The 24,353-nt window shown below is 39.0% G+C and overlaps 2 protein-coding genes across 2 annotated transcripts; one reads left to right on the top strand and one right to left on the bottom strand.

Annotated features, from left to right (window-relative positions):
• Positions 1 to 2,526: 2,526 nt before the first annotated feature.
• Positions 2,527 to 16,268, top strand: LOC129436566 (erythroblast NAD(P)(+)--arginine ADP-ribosyltransferase-like). The gene is made up of 4 exons (XM_055194775.2): positions 2,527 to 2,604; positions 14,490 to 14,546; positions 14,639 to 14,762; positions 14,833 to 16,268. The coding sequence occupies exons 3-4, from the start codon at positions 14,706 to 14,708 to the stop codon at positions 15,574 to 15,576; spliced, it is 801 nt and encodes a 266-aa protein (XP_055050750.2). The 5' UTR covers positions 2,527 to 2,604; positions 14,490 to 14,546; positions 14,639 to 14,705; the 3' UTR covers positions 15,577 to 16,268.
• Positions 16,269 to 23,232: 6,964 nt separating this feature from the next.
• LOC141362771 (ecto-ADP-ribosyltransferase 5-like) lies at positions 23,233 to 23,937 on the bottom strand. Its single transcript, XM_073864997.1, has one exon. It carries the CDS (start codon positions 23,899 to 23,901, stop codon positions 23,248 to 23,250), a length of 654 nt encoding a protein of 217 aa, XP_073721098.1. The 5' UTR covers positions 23,902 to 23,937; the 3' UTR covers positions 23,233 to 23,247.
• Between the last annotated feature and the right edge of the window lie 416 nt (positions 23,938 to 24,353).

The following is a 24,353-nucleotide window of genomic DNA, read 5'->3' as shown; positions in this document are numbered from 1 at the left end:
GCACGTAACTTCCGGTAAACTCCGCTACGAATAAATAAACGTATAAATCTTTAAATGTATATTTATTTAACAAACGTTTATTTATATAACAAGCAAAAAAAACAACATAAAGATTACCTAGTAAACCAAAACATTTGTTATTTTCGACGAGGCATTTTGTTCAAGAGATCAGTTTAGCAACTAGTCAGACCATTAAAAAAAACGAAACCGGAAGTAAAGTTCGGATCCAGACGCGTATCGCGTCAGCGCACGTGCGTCCGATGAAACCATCTACCGTACATTACCCTATGTGTTGTCCTTAACTAGACACAAGATGTGTTATTTTAACACATTCGTTTAAAGAGTGAAGTTATTCCCAATGAATGCTACATTTCTCTGCAATTTTTAGATCTGGAAAACATGTTTTTGTCATCTGTGCCTCCCAAATTGCAAAAATATTAAAACGGATAAGAAAATAAATAAAGCGGCAGTGTATCTTTTATAATAACATGGGACGAAAGTAATTTCCCCATGCCCTCAATAAATTTGCAACCCTTGACTGAGCCACCGAATATCACGTTTTTAGGCAGTTAGGTCCAGAAAAAAAATTTTGAGCATGGAAAGTACTGAAGTGGTATTTTTTTGTAAAAATAAGTTACATGTATGTCTCTTGTTTCATGTAGTACTGATCGATCTACGCATTCTGAAGTTGATGTGGTTGAAATGAAAGTAACACTTGTTCCTTTTGTCCTGCTAATGTGGTGATCTGTAATCTGCAGCATTTACTAAAACAAGTCATATCTTAGCTTTACCACATCCACATATGAATTTGTAGCGTTTCCATCCAGAAGTTTATGCACATTTTTATTTACATTAACATGATTTGGCTACTGTTACATTATGTTGTTAATTTATATTATGCTAATTTAATTAAATTTTGATGAAAACTGAAATTTAAATGAAAACTGAAATTTAAATGAAAATGTAATTAATAATTTTTTGCAAAGATAAAGGACCAAATATGTTTGCAGTTACATATTAACAACATCATAGTCAGGTATATTTACTAAAAACAAGAATAACACAAAAAATCTAGCTTGTATTGTTGCGTTACTTTTGACTCATGACCTTAAAGGAATAGTCTACTCATTTTCAATATTAAAACATGTTATTACCTTAACTAAGAAGTGTTGATACATCCCTCTATCATCTGTGTGCGTGCACGTAAGCGCTGGAGCGCGCTGCGACGCTTCGATAGCATTTAGCTTAGCCCCATTCATTCAATGGTACCATTTAGAGATAAAGTTAGAAGTGACCAAACACATCAACGTTTTTCCTATTTAAGATGAGTAGTTATACGAGCAAGTTTGGTGGTACAAAATAAAACATAGCGCTTTTCTAAGCGGATTTAAAAGAGGAACTATATTTTATAGCGTAATAGCACTTTTGGGAGTACTTCGACTCGCCTGAAAAGTCCGCTCCCCTTCTCCCTCTCATAATGGGAGAGGGAGGGTGTTACTGCGCCGAGTCAAAGTACTCCCAAAAGTGCTATTACGCCATACAATATAGTTCCTCTTTTAAATCCGCTTAGAAAAGCGCTACATTTTATTTTGTACCACCAAACTTGCTCGTATAACTACTCATCTTAAATAGGAAAAACGTTGATGTGTTTGGTCACTTCTAACTTTATCTCTAAATGGTACCATTGAAGGAATGGGGCTAAGCTAAATGCTATCGAAGTGACGCAGCGCGCTCCAGCGCTTACGTGCACGCACACAGATGATAGAGGGATGTATCAACAATTCTTAGTTAAGGTAATAACATATTTTAATATTGAAAATGAGTAGACTATTCCTTTAAGGGTGAATGTGATTTCACCAAATAGGATGTGATCCTGGATCAACACCATTATTGGTCCTGAATCAACATTTTCATTAACCAATCAGATTGCAGGATTAGTGTGTATACTAGATTTAGGTTTAGGATTGGGTTAGGGGCTTTTAAGAAATACTCATCAAACACACTCACCAATGAAGCACCAGTGAAGCACTAGTGAAGCACCTGTGTAGAACCATATAGTGCTATGTAGAACCATATGTGGTGCTATATGGCCCCTATATGGTTCTACACTGGTGCTTCACTGGTTCTTCACCGGTGCTATATGGCACTAAAATGGTTCTTCTATCGTTACGATCCAAAGCAATTGTTTTGGTGCTATATAGCACTGTTTGTTTTTTTATTTCATCTTCATTTGAGGGTTTAAAAATGGTTAGGGTTTAAATTAAGGGGATCACATCACTTGATCCAGGATCACATCGGCCGGTGGAAAGTAACAATGTGCAATAAACTAGAGACATAGAACATTATCGTACAAAATACCACCTGGTATTGACCGATCGCACTTGTGAGTTATTTACCACAGCAAAAATATATATCTGTCTAAAAACATTATCTTGTGTGTCACATGTGAAGTCAACATGTGATAGATGAAAAATTGTGTAATACAACTCTAAGAAACTAAAATAAGAACTGTGAAAAACACAATGTATGCATTCCTGGAATTGGGTGCCTTTATCCCGCCTTTCATTTCAAAATAATCCTCATTGCCACTTTTGGTGCATACAGGTATGACATTTTAACATTTTGTTCACTTAACATTTCAATTTATTAAATACAAAACCCAAAGGTCTTAAAGGTTTGTTACTGTAAATGTTTTTGCCTTGCAAAGGATGTCTGTAAAATATTTAATTGATAGTCAGTATGATTTGATATTCACAAAAAGGAATTGTTTTAGCTGCAATCTGTAACTTTCTTTGGTTTTAAATAATAAATATTTAAACAAGTACAAAAACAATCAGGGTTTAAATTGTCTCCTTATCTTGCACTGGGGACACAAAATGGTGCGTTTATAATAATGAATGTCGAGTCAAGTCAGATTGCGCAGGAAATTTTTTTTTTTTTTTCAAAAAAATAAGCATGTAATAACCTACAACAGTTACAGAATGCAGCTTTAAACAAAATGTCTCTTAAGACAGATTGCATATTTCTCCATCATTTGTAAAATGGTAACTAAGAATCTTTAGGATGTATGATTCTGGATTAGTACACAATATTGTATGTGTTCTTTTTTACTGCATTATACTCAATTTCCATTCGTTGTGCATTTGAGGATTCAGACTAAATCAGGATGTTGACCACAGCAGGGGCGATTCCAGGATTTTATAAATGGGGGGGCACAGGGGGGACCAAGAACCAGTCAGGGGGGGCCAATCAAAAAATTCAAATGAAAATAAATACTGGTTTAGAAAATATTAAGCATGGTTCCCAAAATCTTGTGCAATGCCACATGTTCTAATATAGATGGTATTAATTTTTTGTATTTTGCATGGATTAAACAACAGTTCTGTTCCAGAATAGTTCACTTTAAATAAATTGTCATAATTTACTCATCCTATAGTTATTTCAAACCTGTATTAGTTTTTCTTCGGCTGAACACAAAATAAAATATTTTGAAGAATCTTAGTAGCCAGAAAGTTGATGAACCCCATTGACTGCATGTTATTTTGCTCCTACATATGAAGTCAATGGGATCCATCAACTGATTTTGGTTACCGACATTCTTAACTCTTTTCTTTTTTGTGTTCAGCAGAAGAAAGAAACTCATACAGGTTTGAAACAAGTTTAGGTATATGACCATTTAAATTAAGTGAACTGTTCCTTTAAGTAGGCTATCTACATTGCGTGTAGCTGGTATTAGTTAACATTCTGACATATCAGGATTTTGGGAAAATATTAGCCTACTTAAAAATTAGTTTTTCTACTCTGTCTGATCTGACTTTCATTGTTTATTAGCCTATATTGTATTTTAACACAACTGAATGCTATTTTTTACATATTATCTTTTCTGTTGTCAGACAACAAGAAAGAGTTTAAGCTAGTGACTAAACACGACCCAATAACACCTCGTGTTTAATCCAACCAGCTGTTACTTTGTACTGCTAAAATCGACTGCGACATTGTCTGATACAATTTACATTGAAGAGCTGATACGAGGTGATTTCGGATTACATGTGTGTCTCGTGCAAGGTTGCTCTTCTCATCTGATTGTGTTTATGAGCGCTTTTAATTTTAAATGCAAGTGATAGTTTTATTGTAGATGGCGTATTGCGCAGACAATTCAGCGCAAATTCAAAAATATCAGAAAATACTGTTAAGCGTGCGCGCGCATACCGCACCATAGGGAGGGAGAGAGAGAGCTCGTGCACAGAGAACTGGTGTGTGTGTGGGAAAACACTAACCTTTCGTTAAGTCATAATACTCGATCAACCGTCTTCTCTGTCAGTAACATCTGTTGACTGTTAACTTTTACGTGAAAAGAGAACGGAGGAACCAAGGTGGAAAACACTGCCAACTTTTAACTCCTTCACTCAGTGTCAGAGAGGCACTGTCGAGGTTCCGCACGCAGCAGTGAGAAAGCGTGCACGCGAGAGAGAGAGAGAGGCTCTGCTGAGCGCTTGCAAAAGCACATGAAGCCGTTTTAAATAGTAAAATAAAATGTAAATGGTAATCATGGAAAATCTATTTGATTTGTGCCAGTGTTGAGTCTGTGGCTGGGCGCCCTCCTTCTCGTTTGCACGAGTCTCAAATCAAACAGTGATTGATAACTGGTCCAATTGTGCGGTGGGTGTCGTGGTGTCTCTTTCCTCCTGTTTTAAAAACGCGCCACTACTGTGCTCGCTTCGTCTTCGGGTTCGCGCGAGTCTCAAATCAAACAGTGATTGACAACTGGTCCAATGGTGTGGTGGGTGTCATGGTGTCTCTTTCCTCTTGTTTTAAAAACGCCCAACTACTGTGCTCGCTTCGTCTTCGCGTTCGCGCGAGTCTCAAATCAAACAGTGATTGACAGCTCTCTGGTCCAATGGTGTGGTGAGTGTCATGGTGTCTCTTTCCTCCTGTTTTAAAAACGCGCAACTACTGTGCTCGCTTCGTCTTCGCGCGAGTCTCAAATCAAACAGTGATTGACAGCTGTCTGGTCCAATGGTGCGGTGGGCATTTTCAGCTTGACAGTAAATCTAGCTGGCCCAATGAGATTGGAGGGGGGGCACCAGGGGGGGCCAATCATATTCCAAGGGGGGGCGGTGCCACCCCATGCCCCCCCTCTAGACACGCCCCTGGACCACAGCACATCTTATTCTCATTCTCACCATTAAAGTTGTCCTAGGACAGGTAAGACTGAATTTTAAGTCTGTATATTACTATACAATCATGATTACGTGATGATGTGAGGTTTTTATTTCTCATTGTATAGGATGACCGATTGCCTGTTGAAGGAGAAATATTGCCATTGGATATGGCAGTGAATTCAGTTGATGACCTGTATAATGGTTGTACAGCGGACATGAACCAACTGGTGATAAAGAAATATCTAAACAAAGAACTCTGTTTGAAGAGTCTTGGAAATCTTTGGAAAGAATGTTTAGATAGATTTCCTCAACCAGTAGATAACTTGACTCGTAATAATTTAGCTGCCATTTGTATGTACACTAGTGATTTAGTATACACAGAATTCAATCAGAATGTTAGAACTGGTAAACAAAAGTATAAAATTGATATACTCATGAGAAACGCATGGATATGGCATTCACTTCATTTTTTGTTGAGTGAAGCGGTACAGATTCTTAAGGAAACACAACAGGGATGTAAATATACTCGTGGTACCAGACTTAAGTTTAGAGAGGATGTTCTGAACAAAGAGATTCGTTTTGGCTCATTTGCATCCTCCTCTTTTGATCGTGAAGTAGCAAAAGGGTTTGGAAGTGAATCTTGTTTTGAAATCAAAACTTGTGAAGGTGCTGATGTGTCAAAATACTCTGAGTATTCTTATGAGAAAGAGGTACTGATTCCTCCATATGAGGAATCAAGAAGAGTGACTGGTGTAAGACTGTTGTGTTAAACAGCAGAGGAATAAGAAGTGACTTAAACTGTGCATTAGTGGCATCATCAATTAAGCCCCAGAAGGGCCTATGTGACATATATCCAGTTTTTGCAATAAAAATGTGTCACAATACAAAAAACTTTCTTCGATGCTTAAAAAGGAATTGCAATTTCAAAAGACTACAAGACAACCAGCGTAATTCTACAATTATTATTCGTACTAAGCCAAGTGTTATAATAATAATAATACTTGTTGTTGTTGTTCTTGTGATGATGATGATAATAACTTTTTGTCATGCACATCGTATGCATCCCTGAAATCAAACAAACCTGATGTAACCCTTTGATATAATGAAGAAGATGTCAAATATGTAAAAGTAGAAGCAACAGTTAAAGGTTTTAAGATTATATGAATTAAATGGCTTAATACATTGGTTGTCATTTTTTGTTGTTTTTTTAACACACAAATATGCCATACTGTTCTGAAAACTACAAATGTTTTTAATATCAGTCCCATTAGTTTACAAATGGGATAAAATATGTGGGTAGTAGTCATACATTTACTCGCCTTTACACAACTATTATCATGTGATTGTTAGGCATAATGTATAGCTAGCCAGTTGTTACCACAGAATAAACCGTGTGATCAGGATGTGGTTACATAAGGAGTACTTCGACTCGGCGCAGTAAAACTCCCCCTCTTCCTCTCATTATGAGAGGGAGAAGGGGAACGGATTTTTCAGCCGTGACTTTTTATTGCTCCGAGTCAAAGTACTCCCAAAAGTGCTATTCCACCATACATTATAGTTAACCTTTTTAACCCGCTTAGAAAAGCGCCAGGTTTTATTTTGTGCCACCATACTTGGTCGTATAACTACTCGGTTTAAATAGGGAAAACATTGATGTGTTTGGTCATTTCTAACTTCATCTCTATTTGGTACCATTGAATGAATGGGGCTAAACTAAATGCTATCAAAATGTCGCCGCGCGCAACAACGATTAAGTGAAAGCACTAAGATGATAGAGGTATGTATCAACTCTTCTTATAAGGTAATAACATACTTTACATTTTTTTACAGACGCTAGGACACATTTCTCAATACTTCGGTCACTTTTCGAAAACTCTTCACACAGTTCTCCTAACCAACTTTCAGCTTGGCAAGCAGTTCATTTCAACTACCAAAACACTTTATTCAGGTCTCAAATCAACTCATTCTTCCAGAACACTAGCAAAGATTGACAGCCAACAAACACATTTTGTCACCCACAAAACAATGACCTAAAAAACACTAACAACATGTAGCATTATACAATGTTCCCTTTCAATATGGTTCACTTCGCATTGCGTCAGTTAGCTGACGCTATGGGGGAAACTCCTGTTTACTCCGTGACTGAAGCCTATTGGTTAACGTCTGTACAAAGTACAGACCAATGACGTTTGAACCCGCGCGCGGGATGCACACGTCCTTATATAAGTGCGGTTCAAGCGTCAGGAGCTCATTAATTTCTCCTTCAGCGCGAACCTCTCGCTGCTCCGAAGAAGAAGAAGCCTTACCTCGCCGTGGACAAAAGCCCTGCAGCGGAGTCCAGGTCTAGCGTCTTCCCTGCCCTTTCCGGCTGAGAACCGAAGACAGCAGAATCCAGGTCTAGCGTCTTCCCCTGCCGCTTTCCGGCCGAGAACCGAAGATAGCCTTCGCTTGCCGTGGTACGAGCCCTGTGCAGCGGACACATGCCTGACGAGGTCTCCCCTGCGGCCGCCCGGTAAGATCAATATTTTTAATATAAAGCTGTAAGCTAAAAGAGCAGGCGCTGTTGTAATAGCGTCCAGCACAGCGGCTTGAGTGAGCCTCCCTGCTATGAATTTCCCCGAGCGCGTCACCGGTCTGGCACCTCCCACGCCGGGACCGCGCTTATATGCTTTGGTTGTCTTATCCATGTTTCGTGCTCCCCCTGCTGTTCCTCTCTCCCCGGGATGAACACACGGCGAGCCATGAGACTAGATGGATGCATAGACCTGCACACACGGACTAACCCCCCTGTGTTCTGTCACATCGCAACCGTTCATGCTTACAGAGTCCCTTCGCTCCTCTCACATTCAGTGGAGAGATCTCTGACACATATATGAATCTCCCGAGTGCATCGGGTGATACCGTTTATATGACGCATGGCTGTTCTGTCTGTGTTGCTGCTCCCCTCTGCCGTTCCTCTCTTGTTGAGATGAACAAGCGGGGGAACCGTAAAACTAGAAAGATGCATACGACAAGCAAACACGGGCGGATCTGCCCCTGTTCCCTGTCATAGCACAGCCACTCGTGCTCCACGCTCGCGGAGTCCCTCGCTCCTTTCCCCGCAGTGGTGAGGTCTCTTAACGGCGTAGTGAGCACGCGGTCTTACGGCTCGCTGCCTCTAAATGCAGCTGTCTAGTGTTCAACGATTACAGAGCTTCATGCCCCTCCCCTCCTGGAGCGGCGCGATCTCATTCGTCTGCTCGATAGGGCGGATTCGCCGCTATTGGAGCATCAAGAACACTCATTATAAGAGCTAACCGGCTCACTATTCGTCTATACAGAGCTTCATGCCCCTCCCCCCTGGAGCCGCGTGATCTCATTCGTCTGCTCGATAAGGCGGACACGCCTCTATTTAAGCGCTAAAACACTTATTATAGAGCTTAACCGGCCTGAGTCTATCTCACTTCGGAAAGCTCACTACTAGTCTGCCCGGTCATTTCTCTCTGGTTTAGACGGAATCAGAGGCCGAACGAATTTGTTTAACATACTGAGGCCCGAATCCCTCCCTTTATTCAGTCCCATCCTATATCAGTGCGCTGAATATTGGTACATTCTTATATACCCGGTTTTTCTGCCCTTTTTAATAAACGGCAAAACCGCGGGCCTCACGGCAGACTTCCTCTCTGCGATGGGTTCAGTCTGACATTAAACCACCTAGACATACTGCTCTGCTCCGTGAGCCGTTCGGGTCACCGTCACTACTGAGGCTCGTGCACCTGAACGGCCGAGCTCTGGTCTTCGCAGCACAGCTGCGTCGACATAGAACTGTCTGGGGCAAGAGGGGTTAAGTCGCGCCTCGGCTGGACTGCCCTGAAATGTTTTCTGTGTGCTGTTTATCCAAAACATACTGTGTAATACTGTTGGTTATGCGACCTCACTATAGTGGCGAACGGTATTGAATTCCTCTAAAAAGAGTAATTTCCGTGCTTACTATACTGTGTATTGACACCCCACGGTTGTACGGTGTCTCTAAACACTTTCTCGCCTTACTGACAAGCAATCAGTAATACGCACACGGCCCGCTGTCCATAATTCTATCGACGCTTGCCGAATAGACCCCGGTTTGGCCATATACTGTGTATTGACACCCCATGGCTGTACGGTGTCTCTAACACCTTTCTGCCAAATTCGCTCGCAGCCCACCTCAGTTTCTCCGCTACGATGCTAACGGCGCAAACGAGCACGGTCTTACGGCTGTCATTCTCTCTTCCTAGAGAGACGGCAGCCTCAGACTTTTGCATGGCTCCAAGCATTTGAATCGCGCCCTCTCCGGACGGCTACTCAAAGGCTTACAGCCAAGCGGTTTATGACGTTTTTTGGCCATACAGCTGATTTATATCAGCAAATCTGAAGACGCTCACACCTCCGCTCCGCTCCAATACTCGGAGATATTAAGGGTAATATCAACCTGAAGTGAGCTTGCTACCCGCCACAATAAGTTTCAAAGCTCAAAGCGCGCGCACAGACAGACGCGCGGTATCTCGTTTAAGACGGGCTCACGTACCCCTCTAACGAGCCTCAGAAAACTGAATATCGTGGCATTCTGTTCATAAGTCCACTTCAGTTTGACTAAGCAAAGGTCCCGCCCCGAGCTGACGGCCGGGAAGCTCATGCTTAAGTTACACACAGCTGCATGAAGTGCTACCATTACGAGATCGCCAGCATCTGCTGTGGGTTGAACACGCTTTACGCCCGTTTGTCTCATATCAATCACCTTGTACTGTACATACGGTCCATTAAGGGGATGATTTTAGCACTGCAGCACTCTCGACCATGTTATTGTGATAATGCGGTCGGGCAAACTACGGTGGTTTCATTATTTACCGAACCAGACTGAGATCTCGCCCCCTGTACAAGCTGGCGAGTCATCTCCTTTATAAACTCATTGCATCGCTTTATAAGCTATGTTCAATCAGAGTGATACGCATCTCGTGGTTAAAAACTACCAAGATGCAGACATATTAACCCGTTACGATGGGCGTGCAGAGATTGCATCCGTGGGACACGACCTACATTACGTGTCTTATAACAAGTTGACACGAGCTGCTAGGACCCCTTTCGCGAGGCGTCCTTATGCAAAGTATGATCTATTCTGTCTAGTGACAGCGAGAGTCTTCCCCCCGCGAATTGTAGGTGGAACAGCTTTCTCCTCACTACAGAGGCTCGTGCACGGCGGCTTTCTCCCCCTGCGTATATATATATATGTGGCGGTGATAACAGCGAACCACGCTTTTATGACCGACCATTTACTTTATTCATAAGTCTGTCATTTCTCAGATGCGGACGGTGCCCGAGGCGCAGCGCTCTGGAACTGTCCAAGGTCCTGTATGACAGATACGTCTGACGTACATCAGACGATCAGCTGTTCATCGGCGTCACAGATCACTCACTAGCGCACCTGTCAATACAGGTTATTTATGGATCGTTGACGTTATCACCTCCTGTGACAATGAAGTCTACTCCATGTATGGATTAGATCCTCGGGCATGGTCTTAGAAGTTTCTCATTTGACATTTGTGACACGGCCGGCTGGTCCCCGCCGTCCACGTTGTCAGTTTACAGCTTCGACATCTCTGCTTTGCGCACTACTGGGGTTTGTTGCATTAAAGGTGCACCGCGTAAGCTCACCTGTATGCACGATATGGGTTTTAATTATATGCGTCCACCGTGCGCTTAGAGAAGCTCACATATGCACGCTATAACATTTCGGTATACACTAAAGATGCGCTCGGAAAAGCTCATCTGTATACACAGCTGTGACACATACATACATTGTTGTTCATCTGTGTACGTTCACGGTGCGTTGGGTGCCAACCGTACGTTCATCAATCATATCTGTACACATTCACGCCGCGTTCTGTGCATTGATTTATCTATACGCATTCACGGTGCACTGAAGGGTTCACCCGTGTGCGCACAACTTATTATCAGAACACATGACGGTGCGCTTGAGAATCTTGCCGGCCTGTGCATTATAACACTCTGATTCATCTATATGCATTCACGATGTATTCAAGTGTTCACCTGTGCCCGTGCAATTTATAGTCAATACACATTTACGGCGCACTTGGACAGCTCACCGATCTGTGCACTATAATACTACCTATATGCATCCCGATGCGCTCGAGGGCGCACCTGGGTTCACACTATTGTGGTATCTGTATAATCCCACGCTACGAACCGTTCTGCCGCATATTATAGTCAGATCGGCCGTTCATGAGCTTCGCAGATCACTCACTATGTATGTCTGTTGCTTACAGTGGTTATTTTGATGGATCGTTGAAACCATCGCACTGGCTCACGCCCCTCTATGAGCTATGTCCTATATAGAGCCCACTCTGTGAGAGTTTGGCTTTTTCATGGACTTGGTCTACAGGGGTATCTATATTTGATATCTGCTACACGGCCGGCTGGTCTTCGCCGTCTACGTTGTCAGATTGTACAGCTTAGACGTCCCTGCCCTACGAGCGCAGGTTCTCTCGGCTCAATCATGCACGCTCATGCGTTTTATGTGTACACCATGGTGCGCTCAGCGAGCTCACCAACGTGACTCTGAATTTACTTATCTCGCACACCCGCGGCGCGCTCGGTATCTCGCCGTCTTGTGCTATGTTATGTGCCCCCGGTGCGTTTAAAACCCCACCGTGTGCGCGTCAACATTTTATATGGTGCTTACACATTGCTTTAAAGCTGTGAATATGCCGGGTATAGGGCCACACGCAGTGTCTCTCCGGTAAGGCACTTCTGTACGTTGTGTATGCACGGCGTGATGGGATTACGTTCCCCCATAGCGTCAGCTAACTGACGCAATGCGAAGTGAACCGTATTGAAAGGGAACGCTTAGGTTACTCACGTAACCCCGGTTCCCTGAAATAACGGGAACGAAGCATTGCGTCACTTGCCGTGCTACAAACGTCTACGCAGCGAGTGTATTCGGCTGCGCGCTTCAGTCGAATAATAATGAGCTCCTGACGCTTGAACCGCGCTTATATAAGGACGTGTGCATCCCGCGCGCGGGTTCAAACGTCATTGATCTGTACTTTGTACAGACGTTAACCAATAGGCTTCAGTCACGGAGTAAACAGGAGTTTCCCCCATAGCGTCAGCTAACTGACGCAATGCTTCGTTCCCGTTATTTCAGGGAACCGGGGTTACGTGAGTAACCTAAGCGTTTTCTTGTGTAAAACAAGGACGCATCTCTGTTTATAATTCACTAATCAGACATGATGCAGAATTCTTCAATATTTTATGTATTTTTTTCCACCGCATAATTCCAAAATGCAAGAATTTGTATACACACCATCCACTGATACAGATACAATAGTAATGCTAATCTACTCGGCTGTGGACAGCTGTGGCTTGTCCAATTGTTTTTATAGCATTTCATTTTAAGATTTAAAATATATTTCATTAAAATATTACTGTAGAAATGTAGCAAATTGCTGTCTTATTTAGTTTTGTATTATGTTACGGTATTGTTTTGAACATAAGTTTAACAGTTTTGAAAACAGTATGTAAGCATGTGCAAACTGGCCTGTATGTATAAAGAGTTTTGGCAGTTGTTGTGTCTGAGTGAGAAAATAATTCATGAAATTTGAGAGATGTAGTTATTGAATGCATTTTGTGACAAAGCAATAATAATTTATCCTCAGTTTAGCCCACATAGACTTCTGTTGTGAAGAATTTTGCAAAAGTGACCTAAGTATTGAGAAATGTGTCCTAGCGTCTGTAAAACTGTAATATGACAAAACAATGGAGTATCCCTTTAAACTTCATTTTAGTATGTAGAAATTAAACCATTAAATTGATCTGGTTGCACATAATTAATTTTAGTGTACTGAACATAAAAATTGAGTAAATTCTACTCAAAATAGTTTAGCTATAATTGAAGAGTTTCGTCCTTCATAACTTAAAAAATACAGCTAAGTAGCACCATAAAACAAAATAATAACATCATAACATAATAAAAAACATGTTTTGACAAAAATGTTAAAATATGGATTTATCTCGTTTTGCAACGAAACTCTTCAATTATGAATATAATTAATCAGAAATTACTAATTAAATTCTAAGTAAACTCTATTGATAAATTATAAGTACACTCAACTTAAAAAATATATCTGGAGTTAGATATTTATCGTGTGCATCTTCTTGCCATAATAAAATGTTAAAATATGGATTTATCTCGTTTTGCAACGAAACTCTTCAATTATGAATATAATTAATCAGAAATTACTAATTAAATTCTAAGTAAACTCTATTGATAAATTATAAGTACACTCAACTTAAAAAATATATCTGGAGTTAGATATTTATCGTGTGCATCTTCTTGCCATAATAAAATGTTAAAATATGGATTTATCTCGTTTTGCAACGAAACTCTTCAATTATGAATATAATTAATCAGAAATTACTAATTAAATTCTAAGTAAACTCTATTGATAAATTATAAGTACACTCAACTTAAAAAATATATCTGGAGTTAGATATTTATCGTGTGCATCTTCTTGCCATGATAAAATGAAGTAAATTTAACATAACATTTTTTTCAGTGTGTGTGTCTCTTTAAATGCAAAGAAAGCTTCTGTTCTCCTCCCCATATGCAAAGTAGGGAGTAGAGAGCTTATAAATGTGCTTTGGACTACATCAAAACATGTGTCTCTGGCAGAAGGTTGAACTACGCATTCATAAGGCAGAGTCTGTGAGAAGTCATATGTGGGCATAATTGCGGGTGGGCGTTTTGTGTGACTGTAAATAGATTTGTTTAATAACAGGATGTTTCTGCACACACACTGGCGACTCATTTTCTGATAGAAAAACAGGGGGGCTTTAAGACCTTTTTAAACGGTCTCATCTCAGTGACAACTTTTGTATCTACATTTCTGACAGACTATGCATCGTGCTTGTTGTGCAAAACCATGCAGCATTTCACATATTAAGGTTTTCCAGGCCCCCCCCCCCCCCTTGACAGCAGGCTAAATTTACCACTTATGTTCAGTATACTCAATGCCACATTTCTCTGTCCTTTTTGTAATTTTGTGCCACACAAATTTTATTGAATCTGGTGTATGAGAAAAAAAATGTATTCTGCTTTTTCATTACACTGTCATTTAATCTAGTTATACAGTAGTTTTATTTTTCTATCTGTGCAAAATTTCTAACACATAGATTATGCAGATGATAAATTATGGGTTAAGCGTTTATTAAATATTTAGTTTTGATACATTTTCTTAAGAAAGTACAGTTTATTTTCTGGTAATGTGTGTCTTTGACCCGCCTACTTTTCAGAAAGTATAAAACCCTCTGAGTTTGTTCCTCATTGCCACTCTTTCTTCATACATACAGGTATGATACCTTAACCACTTTAATTACTTTATTGAACTTCAACTTTTAAACTGTATTAGATCTAACACAATGTTGAATTTGTTGTTTTGAAGTTTCTTGACTGTATATTCATACCTGATCTCCATTCGATGTGCATCTGAGGATTCAGACTACATCAGGATGTTGACCACTGCAGCTCTTATTCTCATTGTCACCATTAAAGTTGTCCTAGGACAGGTAAACTTGAATAATAAGTGTGTATATTACTGTACAATCATTAAGTGAAGTTATTATTTCTCATTGCTAGGATGACAGAAAGTATTTTGGAGGAGATATTATTCAGTTGGATATGGCAGTGAATTCAGTTGATGACCGATATGATGGCTGTAGAGAGAAGATGGAAAACCTGGTGACAACAAAATATCTAAAACAAGAAATCTGTGCTGACTTATCTGACTTTGGAGCAGCCTGGATAAACAGTACAGGAAAAATATCTGAATCAAAAACATTGAAAATGCACCATTTAAGTGCCATCACTGTGTACACTGGTCTTAGAGTAAACCGTGCATTCAATGATGATGTTAGGACTGGTAGACAAAAATACAAAGAAAAGAAATACACATGGTATTCCCTTCATTTTTTGTTGACAGAAGCGATACAGATTCTTAAGAAAAAGCAAAACAAATGTAAAAAAACTTATCGTGGTACCAAACTTATGTATAATGAAACTGTTCAGGACAAAGAGATTCGATTTGGTTCATTTGCGTCCTCCTCTCTTGAACTTAAAATAGCAAAGCGGTTTGGAAACGAATCTTGTTTTGAAATTGAAACATGTTATGGTGCTGATGTGTCAAAATACTCCTCTTTAACTTATGAGAAAGAGGTGCTGATTCCCCCGTATGAGACATTTAAAGTCACTGAAATAAAAAAGAAAGGTGCCTGGTGTAACACTGTGTTTGTGTTGAAGAGCTTTGGGATAAAAAGTAACTTAAACTGTGCAGGGGCATCAGTCGAGCCCAAGAGATATCACAATGTCATTATCTCTGACTGATCTGCATTTTCCTCTTTATTTTCTTTCTTTATATTAAGTGTTGCTTTCATTGTATACAACAATTTGTTGAAAAAATGTTTTAATTAACTTTAAAAGTTTTACTGACTGAAAACTGAAAAGCATGTAAATAACTGCATTAATTCATTGCCTACATTCTACTTTACGTGTGAAGGCTTTCCAAAAATACATGACTTGGTCAGTTGTGACCACAAATGTCAGGGTCTGTAATTCCCCAATTACAACCACTAAAATTAACACATCCTGACTCATCAAGGTACTGTGAGTCATCTTAACCTGTATGACTTAAATGATCAATATATCACTTTCCTGTCACTCTCCTCATCGCAGGCTTGATTTTGTTACAAATGAGCTAGTACAATATTTTACATCAATATATTGTTTTTAGTCAATCATGACTCTTCTGAGCCAGAACTTTATAATGAAATTGTCACTTGTTTTGTATAGCTTTTTAATATATGCTTTTTTAAAGCATAAAGTATTTTCATCTATAAATAAAAATAATAATGATAAATCTGTTCCGTGCATCAAATGTGTCTCTCAACTCTTTCTGTTCTGATTTCAGTGACTTGATGTTTAATTGTTCAACAGGCTTTATTCATATACTGTAATAGCTAACTGTAACTGTAATAGGTATTGTAGTGTCTTGTGATAATTTTGGCCCTATTGTCATTTATAAAACAATCACAGATTTAGTTATAGTCATACTGTCTTAATCAAAGAAGTTTTAGCTCCTTATACACACCTACTGAAAAACCAAACAGAAAATCTATGGTTGCTATTAAAATACCATTAGAAATCATTAGCTTTAACCAGTGCTTTAAGTGGCCCAAAAGAGGTGCCGGTACTCTATTTTTTTTTTTTTTTTGCTGACTCGACTCCTATATTGAAGGGGTTTTATATTTAGCAGTCAACAGACGACCTTGTAAAAAATAATTAATCCTTTTATAAATTTGTGGAATTGCTTGAGCTAGAAATAGCTACTGAACATAAATAAAATGTGCAAACGGATTTTGAAAAATACCATTAGAAAGAGCTACTGTAGAAAGAGTTTTTGAACATAAATAAAATGTGCAAAAGGTAGATATGTGAGTAAAATTTTCAGCATGGTAAATGCTAAAACTAGTGGTTCAGATAGAAAAAGCTTGAAAAAAAACTTTAAAATGACACCAAGACCATGTCTATGGGGTCAAGAATAACAAAATACTGGCCATTTGAAACTCTAAAGTCATTTATTTTGTCCCATTGTTTTCCATTTTGCGGGTGGTAAAACTACTGTGCACGTCGTTCAAATTCATTGAAATTTCGTTTACTTTTAGTTTAGCAATTAAACTAAATGTATATTACAATTTCAAGAATGTTTTCTGCACATCACCTGAGGAAATCCGAAGTTGCGTCGAGGGGAACCAAACTGAAAGCCGCGACAGCGGAGATTATCACGTACTTCAAGGCTTGCGTCTGACCTGCAGCTATCATTCTGGCTTGGTGGGATGTCAGCGAGTCCTCTGATTCTGACGGCGTTCTTTTACTACTCAGAGTCTAAAACAAGGAGGGCATATTACGTGTTCATTGTATTTTCATTTTAACCGAGCAGCTATGGTTGCGCGTTTCACACACAAACACACACCTCTCCAGAGCACGTTGACACTGACTTCTTCTTCTTCTTCTTGTGTGATTTGCGGCAGTTTAGACACTACAATGGTGTATTACTGCCCTCCACAGTTCATCTGACGAACTTTGCCTCACAGTTTATATCCTCGAGTAAAGACCGGTGTGGAGTAAAAAATTTATTAAAGCCTTTGTTGTTACATAATCCATATTTCCAAGAATCGTTTTTAAAGATAAAGATGATATTCCTGAATCCATCAGCTCAGAAAACATGCGAGTTCTTGCATCATGGAGATTTTCACACTCCATTACTACATGTTTCACAGTTTCTAGTTCTCCACACTCGCATCTACCGTCAGGATGTTTGCCTACTCTTGCCAGCCCAAAATTCAGTGCACAATGTCCCAGTCTTAATCTAGTGATTACCACACGATCCCTCCTCTCTAATCTTGAGTTTGGTGTGTGCATTAATGTGGGTTGTATTGAAAAAAAGTGTCTGCCTGTATTTCCTTTTTCCCATTCTTTCTGCCATAATTTCTTTATTTCTTCCCTTATAATAGTTTTACACTCAATTCTTCCATACATTACTTTCAAATCAACTTCGCTCTTACATGTAGCCTTTTTTGCCATCTCATCAGCTTCTTCGTTTCCCTGAATCCCCACATGTGCAGGTATCCACATAAAACCCACTGTACTTCCCTTTTTTATCACCCGATTTATTGCTAGCAGAATTTCAATGATTAAATCTGGTCTGGCCTCACTTTTCCTGCTCTTAATGGTCATTAAAGCTGCAGTAGAATCTGAGCATACCACATTTCTCCCAGGTCTTTGTCCTTCCATCCATTCAAGTGCCCACAAAATTGCTACTAATTCTGTAGTTAAGACTGACATGTTATCTGGTAACCGAAGACCTTGTTTAATAGATAATTGGGGAATACTTATCCCTATTGCTGTTTTTCCATCAGTTGGATTCATAGAGCCATCAGTATATATTTGCTCACATAGTGTCCAGTTTCTTTTAAGGTGTTCACAAACCATAGCTACTATATCACCACTGTCTTCTCTTACCTGATCCAGCATGGTAAAATCAAATGCAGGATCAGGCAAGAGCCATAATGGGACTGGAGACCAACATACTGCTGGTCCGTTGACACTGACTGAAGGACGCATGCGCTTTTAACTTGTAAACGCAAGGGTGTATGGGTAATGTAGTCTCTGCTCTCGGTGGAACGAATTAGGAAGCGTACATTAAGGGCGCTCTGAAAAGCAGCAGCCCAGCCAAATGATTAAATTAAACCTCTGATTTTTAAACAGATGAGCGTTCCGGTACGCTAAAAGCACGTTCTGGGCGCACGGAGAGGTTGTGGTACGCTCAAGAGCTATACCGGGGCGTTCCGGCCCACTTAAAGCACTGGCTTTAACCAGTGTAACACTGCTTTTTTTAGTATGCTTTGGGCATCCTTCCAGTATATAATGGTGCCCACAACAGAGCCCAACACATATTTCCAGTACCATTACAGTTTTCTTTACAGCCAATACCTCCCATTAAATACATTAAATAAAACAAAATTTTTGTGATGGTTTCTATCGGTAGCAGAGACAACCGCCCATCTGACTCGCTGTAGTCTGCTCTTGATGTTTACGGCAGGGGACATTATATCTGCGGTCTTTTAAGTGGGCCATTTTAGTAAGACTTTCCACCAAATTAAATGAATTATTTGTGCAAGCAGCTGATTATGCGTCAGATCAATATGCATTGTAAAAATGGTTTCATAAACTTTATGGTAAAATTCTAACTTATTTTGGAGCACCTTACACACCCCTAACCTATATGGCAATTACAGCCAATAACTGGAGTTTAGCTAATATAGGGTGACCATACGCGCCATTCTTCCCGGACGCATCCTGGCCAGGATTTCGGGTTCGTCTTCCGGAAGTCGTCTTTGTCGACCGCATACGTCATAGAGGATTATTATTATTATTACAGAAAAGCAACCGTTATCTTTTAAGGTACGAATGAAACTACGATTGTATGTCTTATGTTTTTAACTGAATGGCGTATGCAGTCAACAAATACGACTTCCGGAAGACACACCGAAATCCTGGCCAGGACGCGTCCGGGAAGAATGGCATGTATGGTCACCCTAGCTAATAGCCATGTGCCTATACAATAAATTTATTGATATATTATTGATGTTTTTTTTTTTATTAAAATATAAGTGAACCTGTTTATACTGCAGTCAGACTGTGCTACAATAGCAGTTTTTTATTCTTTATTTTTTTTTAAGAAAATAAAAACAATTATAATTATTATGGATTCAGTTTCATTCATCACAGCTTTTCTATCTTATTTATTATTAAGGCGGAGTGCACAATATTTGAAAGCCAAAGTTAATATTTGAAATCACCTAAACATAAACACATGATATATAGATCCGTCCCCCTCATACGCAACCCCGGCAAGGATGTGGGTTAGTAGAAACGCCCCTTATTGCTGATTGGCTACAAGTGTTTTTGGTATTAAGCCTGACTCCCTTTTCCAAAGCATTTTTTCAAACATTGTGCACTCCACCTTTAAAGTACAAAACGTTTTCAAAAATTAACGTAACAAGGTGAAAGGGTGTTTTTAAATGTCCTTTTTCACTTTTTCTATTGTATGTTACATTTCTTAACAATATTCTCACCATACACCACATACTCATTCTCACCATTTGTCTTCTGAGAAAAGGTGTGAACTTAAAACCACCATCATTTGTAGTTTCCCTTTAACATTTTCATAAGGTGTCTGCAGATTGCACCCCTTGCAAACTCAAGTCTGCATTTTGACAAGTTACACTTTTATATAAATTCTGTCCTGATAAAGTTATATTTGATACAAACCCATATGGGAAAACACAGTGTTTTTTTATTATTTTATTATGTGTTCTCTGAAATGTACCTAAAATTTAACTACTTTAATTTATTTATTATTTTTTTGCCAAAAGACATATGAGTTTAAGTAATTAATATGACCATTTCCACCCTGTTTATCCTCTGATTTTTGTGTTTCCCAATATTTGTGCGTTTCTGATTTGAGCGTTCGGCATGATTTGATGTCCTGCCCACTTCTATGATTGACATATAAGGTGACCCTTAGTGGCAGACAGTTGTCTCTTTCACACAGTAATTCTGGTAAATTACCATGAATTTACCAGAATGAATTTACCAGTAAATACAAAAATGTGCTGTTCACACATGCAGTGACGTTCCGTCTTTTTACCAGTAAGACATCATTACATCAGTATCAAAATACCGGTAAACTCAGAGAGAAAGCGGAAGTTACCTGTGGTGCACGGCCGGCGAGCTCCGTGTCGTATTTGTAAACAATGGCGGGTTATGACTTAATATCCACGGTCCGTATTTTGTTGTTTTCACATCTGTGGCAAACGGTCGCGAAGTTGCTCGTGACCAAATAACATTGCGTTAGGTGGCGTCAAACGGAACCTGCATTGGCACATTAGGCTTCAAAGATGGTGTGCTAAGGACGTCGGCAATTTGGCAAATAGATGGTAAGCTGTTTTAAACAACTTTGGCGAAGAAATGAGGATGTTAAATTCAGGTGTGCTCGACTTTTAAGCAGCATGTGTGTGGAAACGTCCGTAAACAGTTCGGGGGTAAACGCGTCACCTGTATAAAAAACGTTCTGATTGGCCTGATCTGTCAGCACGGTCTGACGTCGTCCATTCTAAATGTCGGTAATCCTATATTTTTCGTTCACACATAGCCCTTACCAGTAAATTACTGGTAATCTTACAACCTGTCTTACTGGTAAATTGGGAGCACTGATTTACCGGAAAGGTTCTGTTCACACATGACATGTTAACCGCAATTTACCAGTAAATTACCAGTAAAGACTGTATGTGTGAAAGGGACTAGTGACTTCTCTTCCAAGGGGTGCAAATTCAAAATATGTGTGCATCATGTGAACTTACGTGCATCATGTCAAAATACGTGCCTGCTGCACACCTGTCAAAAGGATTTATGATAAACAGACGCACCATGGTACAGGAAAATCGCCGCAGATTTTGGCTCCGCCCTTTTAGTCTGTGTTCTTTCAAATTCATTGCAATTTCACAGCCACGGAACAGAACAGTGCAAACATCAAAGTACAAATATGTGTACATTAACTGACAGATGACATCTGTATCTGTGTAGTACTTTAATATGAAAACAGTTTGCATAATGTGATGCAGGAGCAATACAAGACATGTTCAATCCCAGTTTATCTCCAGTAAAAACAGTTCTTAACACACTCTGCTTCACGTCGTGTCGCATTACCACCTTGGGTGTGCATTATTTTCTTATAATTCAATGGCTGGTCGTCAATTATTCCTTACGCATTATATCTGTCAGAGATTGTGACTCAAAAAAGGTTGAGGACCATTGATCCAGATAGAGGTTTATTATAAAGCACAACCTGATTATCAGGTTCCTTTGGGGTGCGAGGAGGTTCACCTTCACTCCATACCTTTTTGGGACCTGTCCATGGTGCTGAAAGCAGTTCAGGGTGCCCCATTCGAGCCTTTGCATTCAGTCAAGCTAAAGATTCTATATCTGAAAACATTGCTCTTGGTTGCATTGGCTTCGATAAAGATGGTAGGGGACCTGCACGCTTTTTCAGTCCATGATTCATGCCTCATGCCAATGTGCATTGGCTTTTTTAGTTATACTTGAAGTAGATTGGTCTCTCTGGCTAGATTTCTGATTCACCTGTAATCGACGTGATGTCTCTGTTCCCTTGCATAAAGAACAAGGGTTACGCAAGTAACCAAGCTATTATGAAAAATTAAAAAACAGGTTTGAACTTTAGATCAATTTATCTAGTATATTATTGTAATGAATATTCACAGTCGGCCTATATTGTAAAATATTTTTTACAACAGCAGAGAAAAATAAATCAAGCCTTTACCACAGGCTCATTTTACAAACTGAATGCAGCATGATCTGTGTAGGAATGCAGAAAGATATTCACTTATCGCCACCTACAGTACAGATGTAATGATATAAAATCACTAAATGAATCAGTAAATGACTGAAAATTATCATTTAAATCATTTGACCTAACACAATTGTTTGAACATGGCTGCATGTTAGTCCACTTTAAGATATCCAATCAGAAAGTTTAATGACTCCTCCCTCTCCTCACAGCCATTTCGTTTTCGTGGGGGTCACACTTCATAAAGTGAGAAACAGACTAATCAACTAAAACCATTTGAAATAGATCAACACAAGGAAGTCCAGTCTACAACAACAACAAAATACACACCTCATGCCTACTAGGTGTAAATGTGGGGTGCTGTTGCTCTAAGCGCAATCATTACATACAGTAGCCAACTATGCCAAGCACTCAATTGTCAAACATAATTATCTCACTTTACGACTTAAAATAGTCTAGAAACTACAAAAATATTTGGAAAAATAAAAAACATTTATCATCATTTATTAATTTTTGCTAAAATAACAAATAAACAAATATTTTACTGCCATAATCTCAGAATCAGGAACAAACTCACGGTATAGCATTGATGTATGTTGATGTGCAGTCATGACCCCTGCTGGAAACATTAATATCAGACTCTAGTGAAACAGACATGAGTTGCTGCATGTATTAAAAACTATGTGGTAATACAAATGTATTATTCTGTCAAAACATGGTTACTACACTTTGGGGCAAAACTAGTTATATTTCCTAATAATTTAATTAAACCATAATGTAGGTATCCCTTATTTATCACATTATAATTACAAGATAATAAAGACAGCTATAGTTAAGAATTGCACACAAAATATTGATTTAAAATATTTTATTATTATAAACAAAACAACAAATATGCAACAAACGTGTTGAGCTGCATTTAATTCTGCTTTAAAAAAAATAATCGATTCTCATTTGGGTCATTTAAGCTGCAATCCTGAAAGCTTGCTTAACATATCAAAGAAAAAAAGATAATATGTAAATGCTGATCAGTCAGAGATAATGATATTGTGATATTTCATGGGCTTGACTTATGCCACTGAACAGTTTAAATTACTCATTATTCTGTAGCTCTTCAACACAAACACAGTCTTACACCAGTCGTAATTTTTTATATCAGTGACTTTAAATGTCTCGTATGGGGGAATCAACACCTCATTCTGATCACGTTTCCATGAGTATTTTGACACATTAGCACCTTGACAAGTCTCGATTTCAAAACAAGATTCAGTTCCAAATCCCTTTGCTACAAACTGATCAGGAGAGGAGGATGCAAAAGAGCCAAAACGAATCTCTGTGTTATTGACACCATCAAATGTATCCCAGGTACCACGATAAGTTAATATGCATTCATTTTGCGTTTTCTTAAGTGCCTGTATCGCTTGTGTCAACCAAAAGTAAAGTGTATACCATGAGAATGTCTTGTTTTGGTATTTCTTTATACCGGTCCTAACATCCTGATTGAATTCTTTATATAGGCCTGGTACAGCACCAGTATACACATAAATGGCAATTAAATGGTTTCTATCTTGTTGTTTAGGGAATTTAATTTTACCGAGATTCCAAGCTTTTCCAAAGCCTGATTTATTAGCATCAATTTCTTTGTTATAATAATCTCTCTCCACCTGTTTTTTCATCATCTCTGTACAGCCATCATACAGGTCATCAACTGAATCCGGTGCCATATCTAAAGCATATATCTGTCCTTTAACAGCTCGTCTGTCATCCTATATCCAAAAATATAATAACTTTAGAAATAATGTAATCATGATTGTATACTAATATACAGGCTCTTAATTTAATCTTACCTGTCCTAGGACAACTTTAGTGGTAACAATGAGAATAAGAGCTGCAGTGGTCAACATCCTGATTTAGTCTGAATCCTCAGATGTACAACGAATGGAGATCAGGTATGAATATAATACAGCGAAGAAGCTGCAAATGACAACAAATACAACATTGCACTAATCCAAAATCTTTGCACAGTACTACCATAGCTTCACATAATTTATTTATTTAACATTTTCTTTGAGACATTTTAAACATAGTTTTTAAAGCAAATATTAACTGTAAATATATCATCAGGTAATTTTTCTCCAAAAAAAGAAACAAAACGAAACAAAATGGTGCCACAAGC

The sequence above is a fragment of the Misgurnus anguillicaudatus genome, unplaced genomic scaffold (genome assembly GCF_027580225.2).
Source record: "Misgurnus anguillicaudatus unplaced genomic scaffold, ASM2758022v2 HiC_scaffold_29, whole genome shotgun sequence".
In the NCBI taxonomy this organism is placed as follows: Eukaryota; Metazoa; Chordata; class Actinopteri; order Cypriniformes; family Cobitidae; genus Misgurnus; species Misgurnus anguillicaudatus.
The sequence above is the reverse complement of the archived record's forward strand: the minus strand, read 5'-3'. Positions and strand labels throughout refer to the sequence as shown.